Source organism: Rhamphochromis longiceps, linkage group LG18 (assembly GCF_057381845.1).
Source record: "Rhamphochromis longiceps isolate RC_006_pf linkage group LG18, R_longiceps_female_GT1.1, whole genome shotgun sequence".
Taxonomy (NCBI): domain Eukaryota; kingdom Metazoa; phylum Chordata; class Actinopteri; order Cichliformes; family Cichlidae; genus Rhamphochromis; species Rhamphochromis longiceps.
In genome coordinates this window covers 12,440,743-12,455,971 of record NC_140574.1, presented here as the reverse complement: position 1 = coordinate 12,455,971, position 15,229 = coordinate 12,440,743, and the positions used below count along the sequence as shown (strand labels likewise).

Here is a 15,229-nt window from a genome sequence, read left to right as displayed (position 1 = left end):
GGGAGAAACAAACTGCCACAGATTTGTAAGTGGTAAACAAGTGCCTGATAGTGTTGACTGGTGTTTGCACATTCATGCAGAAGCTCTGGGCCTGATTGCGGCACTTGGCTGTAGCTGAGCTACACTACATATTTAGTTATAGATAAAGCTATAATTTTATAATCAATAACTGTTAGAAACATTACAGGCACTGTCCACGTCTGGTTCATACTCACTGCCAAGAAAAGCTGATTTTTTTTATTTCTATCAGATGGGATAAATTCCACTCCTCGCTAGAATCACAGCAGGAACGTACCAGTCCACCTCACCCTATAATGCCTTATAATGTAATGGGAAAATGGAGTCTGATAACATTCCTCAAATAAATAGTTATTGCATAAAATTTAATTATGAACAACAGCTTCAGCTTAAATACAAAAAACTCTCAGGTCAGGAGGTAAAAATAGAAAACTAATGACATACAAAATGAAGAACAAAAAGGGAAACTGAAAAGAAATGATTGCATTCAGACACTTCATGCAACTAGCTAAATCTAGAATTTCTTTATTCTGCGAAAAACAACCTTCAAATCAAAAGAGAATAAAATGAACCATGAAAATTCAAAGCAAGATGTTTCCGTAAATGCATGCCTGTGAAATGTATTCTTTAATAAGCAGAGAAATGAACAGTGAGCTCAAATATTATTCCAATAAACTAATGCCCGAATATAAAACTCCACCTTTACAAAACAGCACTTGACAAAAGAGGAGTGAGTCTCACCAGGTGGCCCCTGATCCACCAGAGAGTAGACAGAAAACCACGAAAACTTGACAACACCACATGTATTAAAAAATTAAAAAGCTACACACTGAATCAAAACAGTGCTGACGATTCTCAGAAGAGATTGCAGTGGTAAAATTGGACGGGGCAAGGACACCACCACAAGAAAATGCCTCAGAGTGAAAAAAAAAAAACAGGGAACCAAAGAATGGACTTAAGAAGGAGATGCAATTATTGAAGTGACAGAGCCCAAAACCCCGTCTCTATGACATTATTACGACCCCGTTTCTGTCAAATGTGAGAAAAATAGAGACACATGAAATGTTGAAACTGGTTCCTTGTTACTTTGGCTCTGTATGCCACCACAACAGAAATGGATGACGTCACATCCATTTTTATACAGCGAGCTCTTCCTCCATGAGCTGATTTTTAGTATTATTAATGCATCTTAGTGTTTGATGTGTTGAACCCACTGCAGTGTTCCTACCACCTTTTTTACTAGTAGAGCAATGCACAGCAAAAATATTTAAAAACAAAAACATGAATAGAGCTCAATACTGTTCATTTCTCTGAGTCTTCAAAAAATGATACTAAATATTTAAATGGAGCACTAGAAAATGTCACACTTTCCCACCGCCTGCTTGCCTCAGAACCTTCCCAAAGCTGTTGCTTATTTCATGCACACGATCCTACCAGCGCCTGAAATCCAAATTATTTCCGCCAAATTCTGTGTCTACTGACAGCAGAAGGCACAAGGACCATCAGCACTCATGGTCTCTGCTTACAGTCATGTGCAGCTGACAGAGGTTAGGTTTTCATTTATTTTCTCTGTTCTATGGGAGAAATTTAACTGCATATAGTACATATACTGCAACGTCACAGGGGTCCTGTGACAGGAGTATTACTGTTCATCTGATTTTTAATTTTTTTTTACATTTTTCTTGAAATTTTTGATGATCTGTGTCTGTTTGTATGTATAACGTACAGAAAATCTAAATCTGATTCTTACTTCATTGTCCCACTTTCCCCTCCTGCTGCAGCACTGCTTGACAGGCAGGTTTATGTGGCAGATACGAGTAAACGTTAGTGTTTGACACCTGATAATTGTTCATTTACACCAGTGTTCACATTCACTATTTATGTTAATTTTTTGATCAGCCTTAATCTTGAACCTTTGATCATTTTCCATCGTTAAACGTATCAGCCTTATATCCACTCTGTAAGCTGGCGTCGGTACTGCGCTAAAGAGCTTTTGTGAAGGAACAAACTCGTGATGTAACACCTTTGTAAAACTCTGTGCCTTTTGTTCCAAATCCAGCAGAGTGATAAATCTCCTCTCTAGTCGTCTGTAGCGCATCAGTCAGTTTTAGGAGTCACTTTCTCAGGAGTTAAACTTTTATTCACATAATCGCTACAATTAAAAGTTAAAAGTGACATTTTTTCTGTTCTCAGTTTTATGTGTGAGGCACACACGCACCGTGGGACAAGCACCGTGCCACATCAGCACAAAAATGAAATAAATAAATAAGAAAGAATCAGTCAGCTGGCAGAGTGTGACATTTTGAGTGCTGGCACTGTAAAAGCACATAATGATATGAGACAAAACAACAGCACAGCTCGCAAATGTGGGAACCAGACACATTAAACGTACCTTTGACACAGGGCCTGCCCTCAGATAGATGGACATGAGGGTTAGTGTTGGTGACAGAGGGGAGGTGGTGGAAGCATGAAGCTGACCGGGATAGCTGCACTGTCAGCATTTTATGTGGCGCTGAAATTGACTTGACATTCAAGTTGCCCACGCTCTTTGATTTAAGCGCTATAAAACTCTACTTTTGTCTCACTCGCTCAGTCACTCGCTCACACTGAACAGAACAACCTAAACCTGCAGCAGCCGGCTGAGGGTGGCTCTGAAATCACTGGTTAGTGAATAAAAAGTGGGAAGAAAGAGGACAGGGACAGCTTCAAGACAGACGAATGTGTACTTACTGGACTGGGCAGTGCGGGCCTCGATGGGCTGGGTGTAGACACCCAAACCCATTTCAGAACGGGCGGCCAGGGAGAAATAGTACAAAGTGTCTGGCTTTAAGTTCTCTACAGCATAGGAGCCTGCAGGGTTGAAGGTCACGTGAATCTGGAGGGTGTAACAGCGGAAGGAAAAATGTCAGAAGAACTCATCAGAAGCAAAGACATTCACACAAACCTACTCACGGATTGAGCTGTTTTGCTTTAACAAACTGGAGTTACTCTGCCACTGAAGAGCACAAGTTGCTGTCTCTTATTGATACATGCGTTCATATTTGAGAATACGGTCAAATTTGAGAGCCACGTGATTCAAAAACAATTTGCCCTCAACTGGTCCAGTTGAATGAAAGGACAAAAAAGAAACTCTACATCATCAACGGCAACATTCATATATCTGCAGACTCCCTACAGATATAAGAAAAGACTGACAGATAGATGCACGCATAGATTTTTATTCTAACCTTATTGTCTGAGCCAGCTTCCCAGTACTGCAGCTCATACTTGGTGATGGGGTCCTGTACGGGCCACAGCCACGTCAATACAATGCGCGTGTCCAGCTCGGCTTCAGCCTCAAAGCTGGATGGCTGGGCAGGGACTGGTAAAGAGTAGGTGAGAGGGCGAATGTTAAAGAACAAAAAGAATCAAAGAGAGGATGTTACTAAAGCTCCTGCAAAGATCACCTCCATAACTTTTACTGCGTGGCAGATGAACCTGTGCACAAATCACCTAAAGAGCAGTTTCCCAGACACTCAGTATGCATAATGAACACAAAAGCAAGAAAAACTACAGAGCTTCAACTCATTGTATATGCTTAATCACACCTTTAACCTTGTATGTGCATGAATAGAGATGTTAAAAACACTGAAATCCAGACACAGTGGTTGGTTGCTCACCTCCCTGCTGGGTCTTGACTTGCAGGATGTCAGATGGTGGCCCATCACCAACAGAGGTGAAACCCAGCACTCTGAGGCTATAGGTGATATCGGGAGTCAGTCCTGAGATGGTAGTTAGGCTGCTATCGTCTGTGTTGTGTTTATGCCAGGCGCTGAGTGGCGCTGTCATGTCAGAGCTGTAGTAGACTCTGTAGCCCCTGATTTGCCCATTGGGTTCCTCGGGTGGCTCCCATTGAACTAACATTGTGCTGGCGCTCAACATCCGCGCTTGGACGTGTAGAGGCGGTGAGGAGGGGGCCTGTTCACCTGTGCGTGTCTCCACAAGGTCGCTGGGAGGCCCGTGGCCAATGTTATTAACAGCCATGACACGAAACTCATATTCAGAGTACGGACTAAGCCCGCCGATGCTGTAACGGTTGGTAGCCACACCTTCAACTTCCTGGAAGCCATTGTCGGAGGATTTGGCTCTGTACTGGATCATGTAGTAGGACACAGGTTCTGGGTTTCCAGACTCCCATAAGAGAGTCACACTGGTAGCTGTGGTTTCAGTCACCCTGAGCGAGGTGGGGGGTTTTGGTAAGGCTGAGGAGGGAGAAGCAAAATATTAGCTTTAAAGAACTGAAATGAATTACTTAAAAAAAAAAAACAATTCTTGTTACCTTGTGGGGAAAATACATGGTGCAGTGCTACATTAGGTAACTCCTAGAAAATAGCTGTGTTTCGTGGCCTAATTTTTATAACAGTCACCACCAATATTCCCCAAAATAAAGGAAATAGACTGAAGTCATTTAGTCCAGCCTGTCCATCTCTCAAAACACAAGCAAACTGTTCTGTGGTGACAAATGCAAACAAAACAAATGGTCTGCATCATAGCTTCCTTAAAGGAGTTGGCCTGGATTGCCGCGGTCCCTCTAATGACTGTGGCATTTTGTGTATTGACCAGTAGACTGGAAAGTAAATCAATGCAGACAAAAACTGATAAGAAAGGCTGCAACAAGTAAACAACACAGTCACAATGTTGTAAACACAAAGACGGTTGGGGGCGCGTTCATGTCGACAGATAGATACCGAAAAAGGACAGGAAAAAAGTCTGCTTCGAACTAAAGGAAAGAAGCAAAAGTGAAAATGGCCGACCTTCGGGTTGAACTGTAGACGGATGAAGTGCTTTGACGGGGGTGAGTGATGGAATGAAAAGACACAAAGTGAAGAGGAAGACAACAGAGTGAAACAGAAAGGTGTTTCAGTTGACACAGCAGAGGTTAGAAACATGAAACAGAGATCCAACGTAATGCACCAGGGAGAGAAACTCGCTTTCAAAACGTACTTAATATTTTTTTTACTGTTTGTACACACTCAAAGTAACAAAGTGTGGAGTCTTTGAATACTTATTTGATCATTTTAGACTCAAGCTTAGCATCCCGGTTATTATAACAGTGTGATACTGTCAATTTCATCTCATTACCCCACCCCACTTCTACACAGGGGATGCTAGATATGCTCCAGTGCCTTTGTAAAAGTCTTCATTAAGTGACCTGAATTGATTAGCATTCCTCCTAGACACACAAATATACACAAATAGAGCAACATAAGGACACTTTGGTGAAAGAAAAGTTGTGCATTGTGCAAAGTTGCGCTGCATTTTTACAAAAAATGACCTGAGAATGCAGAGAGAAACATAGATTATTGTATTGGCTTCAGTGCTGCAAAAAACAAGACTAAAAGCCATCAACTTTTATTTCTCAGTATCAACAAAGGGTCCTCGACAAATAAACCTTGGATTGAGCACATTCAGAGGCATGTAGATGTGGCTTATTAAGTGCCATGCAACCTCAGAAATAAACGGGCACTAACTGGTCTGAAAACAGCGCTCACCTTTGACAGTAACCTGAGCAGTGGCTTCAATCATGCCCAGAGAAGAAATGGCCACGCATGTGTAGTTAGTCGATTTGCGAATGTTAGTGACCTCCAGCACATTGCGTCCCAGTGGCATGTCTTCTTCCTTGGTTAACTCCTCGTCAGGCGTGGTCCACTTGACGTAGGGCATCGGTGAGCCCACTGCCACGCACGTCAGGTTGACGCTGCCGCCCGGCATCACTTCCTGATTGGTGGGTGGAATTGAGAATCTGGGTGGGACTCTTCGCACTATAGCAATGGAGAGAAGAAGAAAGCGACAGGAGTCAATAGGTAGGAGATGTAAGGTGAGTATTATTCTTTTTGTTAGTGAGAATGATCGTGCTCTATACAACACCACAAGGCTAAAAGCTAACTGAGAAAAGCTAACAGAATGCAGGGTGATCGCTTTTGTCCAAATGTGCAGGCGAGCACAATGGGAATAATAGGACTGTCACAAAATGCCTCTGGAAATTCAGAAGAAATCTTTGAGGGGGTGTTTTATCCTCTTGCCTACAAAAGGGAATATAATCAAAATAGCCCAGTTTTTGCTGGAGACTGTGTCTGGCCCTCTTTTGTTAGAGTGTCAAGCAGTGGCGAGAGTTGCATCATTGAGAAACCCTGTGGAGATGCTATTGTTTGAGTTCTCCTCTCGCTGCCTCTCCGGCTCCTTATGCTCAGCCCGTCTTTCTCTCGCTCTCTCTCGCTCCCTCTCTTTGTGCGGTTCTGATATGCAGATAGGCTGACATTAAAAAGGGGTTCCCATGGAGACAAGAAGGGCCCGTTGACGTCGCTAGGGACAAGGCAAACACCAGTGCAGAGGCGCCATGCAATACTGAAAAGCTAGCCTAGAATAAACAGGCAACCAGGATTTACATATGACTTGTTTTCTATTTAAATGAAGATGCGCGAGAATGCATCCCATTTTAAACATTTTAGATCTTTTTTTGGTAACTTTTGGCAACTACAACAAAGTTTTTCACTTCACATGAATGCCTGACAGCGCTACGTGAGCATCCATCAGTGTCAGACCTGTTACATTTATGACATGCAAGAATATCAATATAGTGCGTGCTAAGAGTAAGGAGGGAGAGCTCTGACTTCTTTAACCTTCAATACAGCTTGGCCAAATATTTAGCTCACCGCAACGGATGCATTATTACTGTCCCATTACAGCTGGATGTATGTTTTTAAAGACAACAGCATGAAACTATCCCTGCAGAATTCATACTGCATGTTTCCCCCTAATACACTAAAATATCGCTGTCTCTCTCTGGAAAAAAAAAAGCCCTTGACTGTAATTGCTCTTTTGCACTGGTCTACATGAAAATGGATTTTCAAATATGAGTCTCCCTCCACCTCCTCCACCCCCACCCCTTCCTCCCCGATCTAATTTGAACCGGAACGTCGTTACAGCCATGCTTGTTATTCCCCTCATTATGTGGCGAAATGGAAAAACACAAAAGCACCTTTTGAGATTCCAGTCAGGAAAAAGGCTTGTTCTCTGGACTGCACTATAATAAGGGGGACCTGGTTCATATTCATCTGAATTTTCCCATAATAATTGAGGTGCTGTATTTAGACCTTCTGCTGTTTTAATCAACAGAATCGTCTGGGGCTAAACTACTTTGCTCAATACCACAAAAATATTAATATTCCTGGTCTGAGGCACAAATAGAAAAGAAATCACAGATGTGTTTTCCTGATAACACCGGGAAGACTAAAGAGGTCGTTTAAGCTTCAGCACAATTTACAATCAAATATTAGATGACAGTTTAATATTCGTAAAGTTAGCGAAGGATATCGGACAACTTTACAGAGTTAATACATTTTTGGAGGAGGAAGAAATTAGCTTAAAAACTTCCACAAATGAGTACATCTGATATCAGGGGATATTGGGAATATGACTGATAACATGCAGAGACTGGACAGGCAGAGTGTTGCCAGGGTGGGAACTGGATGGGTACGACATTCTCAAGCAAAGCAAGCACGGGAGCTGAGGAAAGATATGGAATAGGATAGCGAGTCTGAGTATGCTGGAGGGAAGAGGATAAAGGAGGAACTTTGCACCATTTTCTCACGTTAATGACCGAAGATCTGATTTCCAGCATCGTTAATTTGCAACACCTTTGAGAAAGAAGTGTCAGCATCCCGTTCATGCTGGTGGCCACCTGTGTCTTCCCACACAACTGCAACGCCCTCGAAGTGCAGCAATTTTTTTTCTTCATATGCTTATGAAAAAGAGAAACCTGAGAGGAGCATGCCTAATGTAAAACCATTAAGCTCAAAGTATCTGTTATTCTTTCATCACTCCATAGACTAAACAGTGCTAAGAGCAGTCTGTCAATGGGGTCTGCGTATATTGAACACTTAATGTTGTGAATAATTCATGGTGTGCGGTTAAGTTTGGAGAGGTGCTGTGGAACAAAATGACTAGAGGGCAGGTAATTGTTATCGATTCCCCCGAAGCCTCTCTCCTGTTGAGAGCGGTTTTGGAGAGATGGGCTCCGGGACTCTATCAAAACCACAAAATAAGCGCAGTCTCCACTCCTGCCTGCCTGCTGGATACCTATAAATTTAACTGCCTTGACAAAGTGCCCAAGGATAGCAGAACCTGTTCAGTCAATCAATATCTGGCACACAATGGCACAGATTCAGCAGGCTCTCTGGGCTTCCTGGCAGCAGCACTGGGCTACCATGATGGCTGATCATCCCCCCTGTCAGCACACTGCCAGCTCATTCTTATATATCCTACAGGTCAGCTCTTTGCACATCAGCGTTTTGCAAATATTGCACGAGGAGAGACCATTTCCAAAATATTACCTGGGTTGTGGACAAAGCGAATATAATCATTCATTGATTTTTACGATTTTTTTCAGCCTGTAAACATGGGACCGAAAGTCATAGTTATAGATATATATAGCACGTTAAGCATATAGGGCTTTCGGCAAGAGTAAACATACTGTATTTCTTGCAGTTACACATCATTACCTTTTTCCAAACGTGTTCTGGGGAAATGTCTCATTACGCTAACATGTCTGTCAAATCTGTCAGTCTCTGGGTGGAGGATGCCCATGGTAGTAAAACAGACATAATCCCCTGAGAATGGCTTTGTCAGTTCTGATACCCATGTCCCTCAGTGGGAGAGCAGAGGGGTTTCTGCCTAAATACCTGACAAATCCGGTTGCCACCTGAATACCGGAGTAATCCATCACACACCACTGATGGGCCTACAGAGGCGGATGGAAAGGCTGAGGGTTAAAGCAGCTATAGCTTTTAGTGGAAGCATTGGACAGGGACAATATGGGTGTGGAGGGGAGAGTGAATAGCAACGTAACACAACACAACAGACATTTAATAATGAGTTAAGCTAGCTGCTCAGGACTCCTTTGTACGTTTTGGCAAGACTAATCGAAACAAGGTTTTGGGGAGCGGCAAGGGAAGGCATGCAAGAACTATACACAGATACATGCAAACAACTCGACAACACACATTTGGAGTTCAGGGGATTAGGGGGAGCTATTTTTAAATGAGTTTTTTTTTTGAGTGTATTCACGGAGGGGTTGGGGTTGCCCTCACCTAAAGCCTGCTTCAAACTAAAGGGAAGGGACAAAAGTGAAAATGACCAACCTTCACGCTGATCTGTATGCGGATGAAGTGATTTGATGAAGGTGAGCGATGGAATGAAAAGACACAAAGTGAAGAGGAAGACAACAGAGTGAAACAGACCAGTGTTTCAGTTGACACAGCGGAGGTTAGGCACATGAAACAGAGATCCAACATAAAGCACCAGGGAGAGAAACTCGCTTTTAAAACTCACTAAATGTTTTTTCTACTGTGTAGAGACCTATTTGACTATTTTAGACTCTAGTTTAGCATCCCAGTCATCATAACAGTGTGATATTGTTAAATTTATCTCATTATCCACCCCTCCTTTACATAAGGGATGCTAGATATGCTCCAGTGCCTTCGTAAAAGTCTTCATAAAGTGACCTGAATTAATTAGTTTGCAAGTTTCCCTCCTTGACACACAAAAATACACATACATAGAGCATCATGAAGATACTTTGGTGAAAGAAAAGACCTGCTGCAGCACTTTATCCTCTGTGACATATTGCTATGTCACATTTATATATGAAGGAGTGCCAGCAGACAGAAGCTGACATCCCTCCTCCGTTGTGGGATAAGCGCTTGACAAATGAGCGGTCATGCACAATCACAGCACGCTCTCGATTCTGCCCACGTTGATGGAGTCCTCCTTGGGAGGAGGGTCACACAAAAAAAATAAAAATAGGGAGCACACGCACTCGCACACCTCCAACCACGCACGCAGTCCTAATGGATGAGAAGTGAAAGGACATAAATAGATATGCAGACATGAAGGGGAAAAACAATCCAGGAGCAGACCTCATCCACAAAACCACCTTCTCCTTCAGTCTCACAGTCCCCACCCACACACAAATATGAGGGCATCACTCTCTGTTGGCTGTGAAATGTCAAGACAAGGGTGGTGACGGCAGCATGTTGTGTACCTGCAGACAGGAATCGGATTGGGCGGCGACGATGAGTGGAAAAAGCACAAACACATTTGTAGACAAACCCACAACAAGCACATTTAATGCGAGTCTGACAGCAGAGAGTGTGCGCTTGTGGGAGGGTGTTGGAAGGGTGTTGATAGAGAATAATAGCATTCTTCCTCTTACAGCAGTCCTTTTATATTTCACGTCCGAGCAGCACTAACTTTATTGGCATTTCAAGATTACAAATGATCTCGTGACGCACGGCAGATAAAATTTTGAGAAGGAGCTAAATTTGATCAAGTGACAGATTCCTATTTTCTAATTAACTCACTGAAAAGTCAGAGTGAACACATATCTCAGCACTTAATTTCCATTTATTTACTCATACTAGTGAAGGCTGAGAATAACAATTTTATAGCTTTGTAAAGCGTTTGGCTGACAGCAAACCTCAAAACAGCCAAAATCTCCCCTCATCTCTGAGAATTACATAAACTAGAACAACAGGAAAGGAGGAGAGGCAGGTCAAAGTGCACTCGTCTGAAGTCCCATATGTTTTAAACTCAATCTAACAGCCCAGTGATAGCATAGCCCCAGGTCTCATCTCCTCGCTCTTGCAGCGGTAACAAAGATGGTGAAAACATGGCTTGAGCCTTTGTTCTCTATCCCAGACGAGCACACTTTTAAAAGGTTACGGTTGGTTTGATTTCTATCTCTCCACTGGTGTGGTGAGGCTGGCGGAAAAAGTTGGTGTTAAGGCCAAAGGGTTGACAGCTACCTGGGTGGTGTTACAGAGTAGCTGGGCCTGGGGGTCTTGCTGGCGCCACAGCACACAACTACTGTAATTACCTCTGAGGGGGGGGGGGAAAGGCAGCGTCTGCACCTGTGACAGACAAGTCCTGATTAATAGACAAGACTTACATCCCTTCCTCGCCTTTGCTGTTTGGCTGACTACCTCTCCCTGTCAAGCTTTAAGATCTAAACCTTGTGTTCAGTGTTCAGTCTGTAAATTTGATTCCTCTCTTATCCTTGAGGAGAATTTTACCGATTCCTCTGATCCAGCAGGATGTTTCTGCTGCTGCAAAAACCGTTATCTTGGAAAAATCGGTGCTAAATATTAGTAGAGTATATCTGAGTGACAATGAAATTTGTTTAAAAAGGTCATTTCCACTCCCCAAACTGGTTTGATTATGTTTTTTTTGGTGTGGATTAGATGGAAAACAGTGGACACTTATTCACTTATTTTATCCCAGTGGATAAAAGGGAGACAGTGGAATCACTCATCCGTAAATGAGCCTCTATGATACACTACTGTGTGCTTTTAACAAAATTATGAAATGAGAGCCAAGCGTGTCTTTTTCTTACCATAACACTTTCACTCACTCCCTCCCTCCCTCCTCCACCAGCTTTTCTGTTCCATGTACATCTGACATGGTGGTGAGATCTGCAGGGGCTGACCCGCACTACTCTCTCCCCTATACCAGCTTTTTCCAGTATGGGTGCAACACTGCCCTCGCCTTGCATTAGTCTGCTCACAGAGACACCGCAACAAAAACAAACCCTGAAACTCCAGACTCATCCATGCCTTTAAGAGCTCTGGGTTATGCGGGGGGAATAATGGAGCCTTTCGATACAGTCAAAATAAAAAAGAAAGGAGGCCTGGCATCAGTGCCAACAGAGGAAATGGCTTCAATGCAGCTGTTTTCACAGAGGCTGCACCTGGTGGAGTTTGCAGCCAAACAGGAGGTTGAGGTTAGTGCAGCTCATTGGTAAGGAAGGAATGGCATGGCGAGGATAATGCTGAGAGAATTGCTTAAAGGTGATACACAGGCAGAGAGAGTGGGCATAAATGTGGTAAATGAGAATTACACAACAGTTAAAGGTACTGGAAGCGTTTTTGCTCATCTTGGCTGATTGGAAGTCTCCTCCTGCTGAAGGTCAACTGAGCTAAGCTGGAAATTGCTCAATTCATTAATAAGAATTTAACAATCAATAATGAGATGTAATTTGTCCCATTTTGTCAGAGGCAACCAAGGTTGGATGAGAGGAAGGAAGCTGTCAATAAAACACACTCTGCACATTCCCACACAGCAGGGCTTAAATCATATCGTGGCTCGACGAGGCATTTAAGCCGAGGCACTTTAAAGGCTTGCGTGGTTTCTTGAGATAACGGAATGATTTTAATGATTGATTAACTCCACGATTGAGAGAGACATTTGACTTTACCTCGCACGTAGAGATTGGCAGGAGCAGAGTAACGGGTCCCGGCACTGTTCATGGCGACACATTCATATTTCCCCTGGTCCGACTCCTCGCTGTTCTCAATTTGCAGGGCTCCTGCATAGAGGATTAGCAAATTTAGCTGTCTTGACAGTTGTGCAATAGGACACATTACTTGGCATGAAACCACAGCAGATATCTGTACAGTGACTTGCTAGAAACTCTGCAGACGACTAGTTTAAGCCAGTTCATGCTCAGACACGGACACAGATCAGTCAAGAAAATACTTACGGCAACACAAGTACAGAGCAGATCTGGCAAGTTTATGATAAAAGATGCTCTTTCTCTTCGTTGTGTTAAAAACAGGGCTCTGGGTCAATATTCATTTGAATAACATGTCAAAAGCATCACGGTCTAATTAGGTTTTCTGCTTTGGGAAATAACTGACAAACCAAAGAGATTACATGATAAAGGATTATTCTCAGCCAAGTTATGCCAAATGGACTCAACATGTACATGCACAGTCACGCTGCTGTTAGGACATTATATAAACAATGTAACTTTAATTTTAAGTTGAATGTAAATAATGACATATAATATAATAATAATAATGACATAAATAAGCATATTTCTCCAGAAAGAAGGCTTCTTTTCGTCACTCATTGTTGAGTACACATTAAGCAGTGACCTCATTACTGACCATGTCCCACTGAAAGGAGAAGCTTCAGCTGCCAGATGGCTTAGATTAGTATTCATAATCCTGAGTAGCTCTATTTATCAAAGAGAAGACTAACATCTTGTTCCTAACAAAGCATAAAATCCCAGGAGACCGGTCTTACTTAGGTCCTTCTGACACTCCGTGCCGGAGCTCTTATCTGAGAAGTTGAGAAAGAGCAACAGCACACTTACCTGACCCACCTGATTTCAAATACACTACAAACAAAGCTAATTCTCTCACAGGTATACAGTGAGTGATAAAACGTATCACATCTCCAAGCAGCATGGCAGAAGGACGAACGGCGGCCAACCACCATGCAGTTTGAAAGTGACAAAGATACTCAGCATAAGATGACGTCAGGATACATTTTTCACATCATGCAGTATGAGATGAATGTAGCAAACAGGTTCACCACCAACCATGGAGGACTCGACTCCAGACAAGACCCCAAAAGCAAAAGAAAAAAACTGGAGTTGGACAGGGACATGTGACAATATCACCTTAGATCTCGTGACAACACATCCCTCCAAGGTGTTTACTCTGCTTGCTGAGCTCTTCGCTGTCTGATTCAGCACTGACATGTACCTGCATACTAATGCAGATGTCACAAATCTGTCAATCTGCCTGTTCTACCATGGGGGAAAACAGTCTGAGTACTACAGAAATGTAGAAGGTTACTGCTATCACAGTTGTCAAACTGCAACACTAAACCCCATTCAATAACTTCCAAGCGCTAGAACACTTGTGGATTTCCTACAAGGTCATGTCACTGTTTTATAGGGTACAAACTAAGGGGCAGCGTGGCTGTCATAACATAACACCAGCTCCTAAATAGTTAAACATCTAATTGAATATGGGTTTTATCAGGACAAACAGACACACAGAGACTCTAAAACGAATTCAGCTTGCCCCACAATATCCACTATTGCTGTTCTTAAAGGGAAAATCGTGCTTTCAGTTGGAAGATTTCCATAAAAAGGCGTTCAAACTTCCACCTTAATAATCTCAAGCAGGTATTTTGCGCCTATGCTAGTGTGTGTGTGTGTGTGTGTGGGGGGGGTGGGGGGGGGGGGGGGTGCATAGGCTGTATGTAAATGCAGCCATTTCACTTCACATTGAGTCTGCACTGAAGCGACAGGTAAATCCTCTTGTGGTGATGGTGGCCTTTAGTTGAAAATGCGACTCCTCACCCTTTTTTTGCTGAAAAGCCATGAGAGAGGCAGAAGCCGAGAGACGTTTGTTTCTCTGAAATAATGTTTGTGTGCGTTTCCTCACGTGTTGTTCATTCTTTACAGTATGGGAAGGTCCTTCAAAAGGCTCATTTACAAGATAACACATTGGACTTCATTTCTATTCTCATGGCATCCGGGTTGGTGATCATTTGTTTGTCAAGGAGCAGACAACAGACAGAACATTTTGGGAAGAGATGAGGGCAGAAGTGGGTGGGCAACAACAGCACTGATGAAGTCGGTGATGTCGGTGGCGTAGGGGAGAAAACAGAGATCTGATGTGGGTGTGAGGGAATGGCGTGGATGTGATATTTTCCAACACACTTTCCATCATTCTTACCTCTAATTGGTGTACCACCTAGGTGGGAGTAATTTCGATGCAAACAAGGTTGAGAGATTAGTTAGTAATCCACTTACAACAGTGGCAGAAAAAAAACATGGCTTCTGACAGGCCACATATAAAAAGATAAAACAACCTGATAAAGAGTAGAAGCCACTTAAAAGTAATGTAATGCTTAATGCTGTGAGGCAAGGGTAAATTTTGGACTGGCCACTGAAAGAAAAAACTGCTGTTTGTCAGAAGGATCCCGTCTCTTAAGCAAATATTTTGAAATGCTCCTACAAAAGCTACAACCACATTTACCCTTGCTTTACAGCAGGATTATAAAATGATGAATTTGAAGGTGATATATTAATTAAGCTTTCAGATTTAAGATGGCTCCCACTCTGCAGACAGCAGTTAGTAAAAAATGGGCAAGAGCGATTAATGAAAGTCATAGACAGTAAACAGAATGGCAGATAGCAAGAAGTATCAAGATCAGAGGTATTAAACTGAAAGAAAGTTAGTATCTCTATAGAGTGAATGAATTGGATGGTGTGAAAGAGAAAGAATAAATGTGGCTGCGCGCTCAATAAAAAAAAAAAAAAAAAAAATCGAGCTTGTGTGATGCAATAGAAGTGGGTCTTTCTTTTCTGTTA

The 15,229-nt window shown here is 42.7% G+C and overlaps 1 protein-coding gene across 9 annotated transcripts in view; it reads right to left on the bottom strand.

The window, feature by feature from the left end:
- Positions 1-15,229, bottom strand: part of LOC146647818 (receptor-type tyrosine-protein phosphatase F) — a 171,736-nt gene that overhangs the window by 51,080 nt on the left and 105,427 nt on the right. For all 9 annotated transcript variants that reach the window (XM_085388314.1, XM_085388313.1, XM_085388318.1 and 6 more), the window contains exons 6-10: positions 12,311-12,421; positions 5,550-5,819; positions 3,678-4,259; positions 3,246-3,379; positions 2,749-2,893 (exon numbers count right to left, since the gene is read on the bottom strand). In XM_085388314.1, coding sequence (XP_085244440.1) covers positions 2,749-2,893; positions 3,246-3,379; positions 3,678-4,259; positions 5,550-5,819; positions 12,311-12,421 — 1,242 coding nt within the window. The remainder of the gene's footprint in view (positions 1-2,748; positions 2,894-3,245; positions 3,380-3,677; positions 4,260-5,549; positions 5,820-12,310; positions 12,422-15,229) is intronic.